At 36.8% G+C, this 5,090-nt stretch overlaps 1 protein-coding gene across 6 annotated transcripts in view; it reads left to right on the top strand.

Moving 5' to 3' along the window:
- The window catches only part of myt1a (myelin transcription factor 1a), a 29,265-nt gene extending 24,666 nt beyond the window's left edge, over window positions 1-4,599 (top strand). For 5 of the 6 annotated variants that reach the window (XM_024293403.2, XM_024293402.2, XM_024293404.2 and 2 more), the window contains 4 exons: window positions 337-428; window positions 1,307-1,410; window positions 3,251-3,394; window positions 3,654-4,599. In XM_024293403.2, coding sequence (XP_024149171.1) covers window positions 337-428; window positions 1,307-1,410; window positions 3,251-3,394; window positions 3,654-3,797 — 484 coding nt within the window. In that variant the 3' untranslated portion in view covers window positions 3,798-4,599. The remainder of the gene's footprint in view (window positions 1-336; window positions 429-1,306; window positions 1,411-3,250; window positions 3,395-3,653) is intronic. The other variant, XM_024293401.2, reaches the window with a different exon arrangement.
- Window positions 4,600-5,090: the final 491 nt, after the last annotated feature.

Here is a 5,090-nt window from a genome sequence, read left to right as displayed (position 1 = left end):
TAGTTTTAGAGTGTTCTATAAATGTTTTGTGTTTGGCCGCGACATAAGGTGTGTTTTGGATTTTGGCCCCTTGTGCGATTGAGCTTGTCGTCCCTGGTTTAAAGAAATGACAGATTACATTAAATTCTTTATGATGTAGTCTCCAGTAGTGAGGCTTTTGTGAGAATCAAAAACCCTTAAACATTGAATAGAACAAACTAGACTTGGCTGAGTAGACTTGAGTGTCAATTAATATACAAATCATTACTGTAATTTATAACTGTAACAATGACAAACATTTATTAGCAGAAAACAACAGAAATAGAGAATGTCACTGATGATGGTTCTCTTTTACAGTCTGTCAGGATGTCCCAGAGCTACAGCCAATAAGAAGAAGACAAAACTCCCAGGAGACGAGTATATAACTGCAAAGTTCAGAGCAAGTGATGGTGAGTGATGGAGCAGTGCTCTCCAACCGATTAATGTCAGACAATATTTTTACAGAGCGGCCTGTACGAGGCTGAAGTGAGCGTCTGATTTTTTTTCCAGTTTTCCTTCACTTGTAAGGACAACGTTTATTTTCATCCTCTATAAAAATCTGCTTTATTTGTTTTCTAGATTCTATGTAAGAACCAATAAAATGTGATCTAGATTTTCTCTTAACCCATAACTGTCAAAGCTGAAGCTAAAAAAATCAGACGCGAACTTCTTCAGCTAGTATGACTTTCAAGATACAATAAATAAATACACAAAAGTAACTAAATCTGGTATTTTCTAAAAGTAATCGTGTATCAACATTCGAATAACTTTATAAGCAGCATCCTCGTAACATTAGATTCTGATTTACTGAATATTTTGCATTATTATTATGGTCAGCTGTTGAAATAAATCCATATTTGGAATAAAAACTCCTGCAGATTTATTTTATTTTGAAAGGCTCTTGTACTGTTTCCTCATTGGATCTTTCCTGCTAGAATCCAACATCCTTCTGTAGATTGGATGTTAGTACACTAACTCTGTCTCGGGGAGCGTTGGGTGGGGTTTGGTTGGGGACAGTACACATGTTCCTACATGTTTCTGAGAAACATTTAGTCCTTTAACCCAACGTCCTTCCCGCCCTCAGCCATGACCATCCACAACGGTCTGGAGAATCTTGAAAAATTAAGTTGTAATATATAAATGTATTTGAACAGACTTTACCAAACGATTCTTTCTGACAGTATTTAACAGTAATAGCAGCAGCCAATAGAAACAGAACTGCATCTCTAGAACTATGGAAGGAAATGTGACGGTAGGACGACGTCTCACTGCTTTTCCTGTCACTCAGTTCTGGACAACGATGAAGACATCAAGCAGCTCAACAAGGAGATCAGTGACTTAAACGAGTCCAACTCGGAGATAGAGGCTGACATGCTGCATCTGCACACTCAGGTGAGTTCAGCTCCACAGCTCAGGTCAGATTCTGTCCCACATTTTCTGCAAACGAAGGAAACAATTAACTTCAGTGTATTTGTTGAGGATTTTATTTCTTTAAAACAAACTTTTGCTTCATGATCTGGACTAAAACAAGCAGAACGAGGTGAACTTTTCCTCTGAAATGATGTTTTAGATCCCTTAACATGACGTTTAGTGGTATATATACTACTTATCTCTACTGGTTGGTCCTCATAAACCAGCAGCAGCAGAGCGAGGTCAGTACAGGCTCAGTGACCGTTACCATGACAACACCTATCAAATACTCCACTTCTTATGAAAAACTATTTTGACGTAAAAATGAACCAGATCAAAGTATTAATATTTTCTTTAGTATTTATTTATTTTGTAAGTGACCATAGGTGGGATAATGCCCTTGGAGGTGTGCATTATCAGACATGAATGGATCCACTTTGCTTTTACGATTCACACCTTTCATTTCTGATGATCAACAGCTCGTCAGGTTTTATCCTGTACTTAAACTTTCTGGGATTTTATCAGATAATAGTTTATGAGTACAAGTTTTAACTTAGACCAACAACTGCAGTAAAAGACATTTGGTGATAAGGACGTGAAACAGTTCTTGTAAAGCTAATCTAGACAAAAAGTTGAGACATTTTATAGACAAATTAACTGAATTTACTCAAATTATAGACTGTAACATTTCCCACCAATGAAAGGAGGTTCCTGATGCTTTTTGTGCAGTTATAAACAGACAGGACTCACAAGCTGCGTTTGAGGGAGTTTGAGTTGTAAAGAAGTTTAAGAGGACAATAGATTCATGTTGTGATAATGACAGACTCAGCAGAGTTACATGATCACAGTACTTTTGTTTTTGTTTGTTTTTTACTCTATGAATGTCATTCAACTAAATTGACCAACAGGTTTCCAAAAACCTGACGTAGTTCATTTAGATTCTTAACTTGATAACTTTACAGAAATTATATATATATTCTTTCATTGGGTACCCAATAAACACCTTTTTTACCACTGATTTTGCTCAGTTATTAGTTTGATTTTACGGTACTATTTCACGGTGGAGTTGGATTACTACTGTAGTATTAAAAGCTTTTTTCTTTCCCCCAAATAAGGTATTTATTTCAGGTAATACTTAAACTTAAAGTAAAGCATTTTCTCTGTTTCAGGTACATTTATAGACCCACTCCGATGAAAATTGGGTTTTTGGTGTGTCTAACGTGTTTCTTGTGGCATTTTTCTGATGATGGAGACATATAGAAAGAAAACTAGGATTAAATTTGTAATTCTGTGTATTACTTTATTCAAATCAAAAATGCCATTTCAAAATAAGAGCCCCAAGCTCCAAGATCTCACCTGGTTTTACCTGAAAAACACATAATCATAATTAAAACTGGGAATCGTTTGACAACGATCAAGATGATTGAGTAGATCTATCTTTGAGATAAACATGGTCTTTAGAAGTTAGTTTATGTTCCTATGAAGGTCCAATCCAGCACCAGATATGGAAGAAAAGACCCAGAGTCTAGATTGGTAGAGGTCACTGAGGTCGTGGAGCCGATAACTTTACGTTGTGACTCTGTGTCGCTGCCTGGAGGAGAAAGAGAGAAAGAGCAGATGATACTTTTCTTTGCAAATGAAGGAAAATTTAGGACAGATCCGACCCAGAGGTCTCTTTATCCACGACAGTCCTATAGCTTCTCGAAACAGTTCTAAACTTTCAGGTGAGACTGTTCTGACTGCTGTCTTCTGGAACACTTCTGGTGGACATCAATGACGGATTCAGCTTTCTTTGACCTTCTGGATCATGTTTTTTCTCCAGATTTCTTCCATGGAGAAGAACCTGAAGAGTCTTGAGGAGGAGAACATCCAGATCGAGGAGAAAAACGAGGCCTTGTTCCTGGAACTATCGGGCCTTAGTCAAGCTTTGATCCACAGCTTAGCTAACATCCACCTGCCCACCATGGTGAGTTCTGCTGCCTGTCAGGGGGTCTGCTTTTACTCTCCTGCCGCTCTCAGTCTGAACCTGTTTGGAAGAAACACGTTGAAGGACAATAGAACCATAACTGAGGTCATAACAGGAGGCTGGTGGTTCAAATCCCAGTTTGGTGTGTGAGTGAGTTTGACCCCCTGATGTAATGGGTTTGTTAGTGTGTTGTGGGTCTCTTCATGAAAGGAACACAGAAGTGAGTCATAAACACGTGATGTCTGCACTGTTTGTTCAGCAGGAACCTCTGACAGAGCAGAACTTCGACAGCTACGTGGACACTCTAACTCAGATGTTCACCAACAAAGACTGCTACCAAAACCCGGAGAACCGGGCGCTGCTGGAGTCCATCAACCAGGCAGTAAAGGGCATTGAAGTGTGATGAAAGCCGACCTGGACCCCCCCCTGTAGACCACAGCCCCTCGTTTCTCGTTCCAAACCTTTTAGATACTACAACCAATTCCTCGATGCTGGAGCTTTGTCCTGTTCTTTGGATTCTTGTTTCTGTTTGTTTTGCACGTTACTTTGTCATGTTGGAAGTGTGCAGACTGAGGAGTAATACTGACAAAAGCATGGAGTGCAGTTCTGAGCCTGGACTACATAGATTCTTAGTAAAGGAACATATCCCATCTCCACCCACAGACGTCATTAGTACACGAGCATCTTGTTGTTGCACCTTCATTAGCTTGTAGGTTCTTATAATTGATGTGTAATATTTTCAGTAAAGTGCAATTGTTACTTTAATAACCAACTTATTTATGTCTGTCTGATTCTATTATGTGAACTATTTATTATTTTAAGTATTACTGAATAATTCTACTTCAGATTTTGAATAATCAACAAAAAATAATTTCCTCTGCACTGTTGATCAAGACTAAATATTTTAGGATATCAGCTGAAAATTATTTTATATATTTATTGTTTATTTAAAGTACTGGAATCTTTTTATGCGCAAATGTTTTGTAACACAAATTTTTAAATAATTTTGTAAAGATTTTTTGTGACCTTTGTTTTACAGGATTTTGCCTCCCTTCCCCCGAAGTACAATTTTACACCATGCGAAAAACGTATCTGCATGTCTATGGTTCTTATTTGGTGAGCTTAGATATTCATTTTGCATTGTTTCTGTATTACAATGGTTGTAAACACATTAGACTTAAAATAAAGGTTAACCCACAAGGAAACGTCGTCTCTCTTGATACACGCGTCCAGGATTGGACTTTACCTAAAGCATGGGTGAAAGTCACGGCCCGGGGGCCGGAGCCGGCCCTCGGAGTTATTCTATTTTATTTATTTTATAGTCTAATTTTGACAAAATATATTTTTATAAAGAGTAAAGTATTGAAGTTATTTAAGGTTTAAGTTGATTTATTCTGGAATAATTTTCCTGTCTTTTTATTATTCATAATTATGTTAAAAAGTTACAGTTTTAAAGTTTTAAAAAATGGCATTCTGTTACTTTTTAGACTTTTTTTTTTCATTTACTAAGATTTTTTAGGCTATTTTTGGAGTTACCCTTACGAAACAAAAAAATATTGCAGTATACTGGAAAATATGATATAGTTATATTGTCAATATATTAAGAAATATCTAATGTCAATCTCAATATATTGGAATATTTGGATGGTCAATCTATTTTTAATATATATAGATATTATATAGCATATTTCAGTAT

This window comes from Oryzias melastigma, linkage group LG7, assembly GCF_002922805.2.
Source record: "Oryzias melastigma strain HK-1 linkage group LG7, ASM292280v2, whole genome shotgun sequence".
NCBI lineage: Eukaryota > Metazoa > Chordata > Actinopteri > Beloniformes > Adrianichthyidae > Oryzias > Oryzias melastigma.
This window is presented reverse-complemented; position numbering and strand designations above follow the sequence as displayed.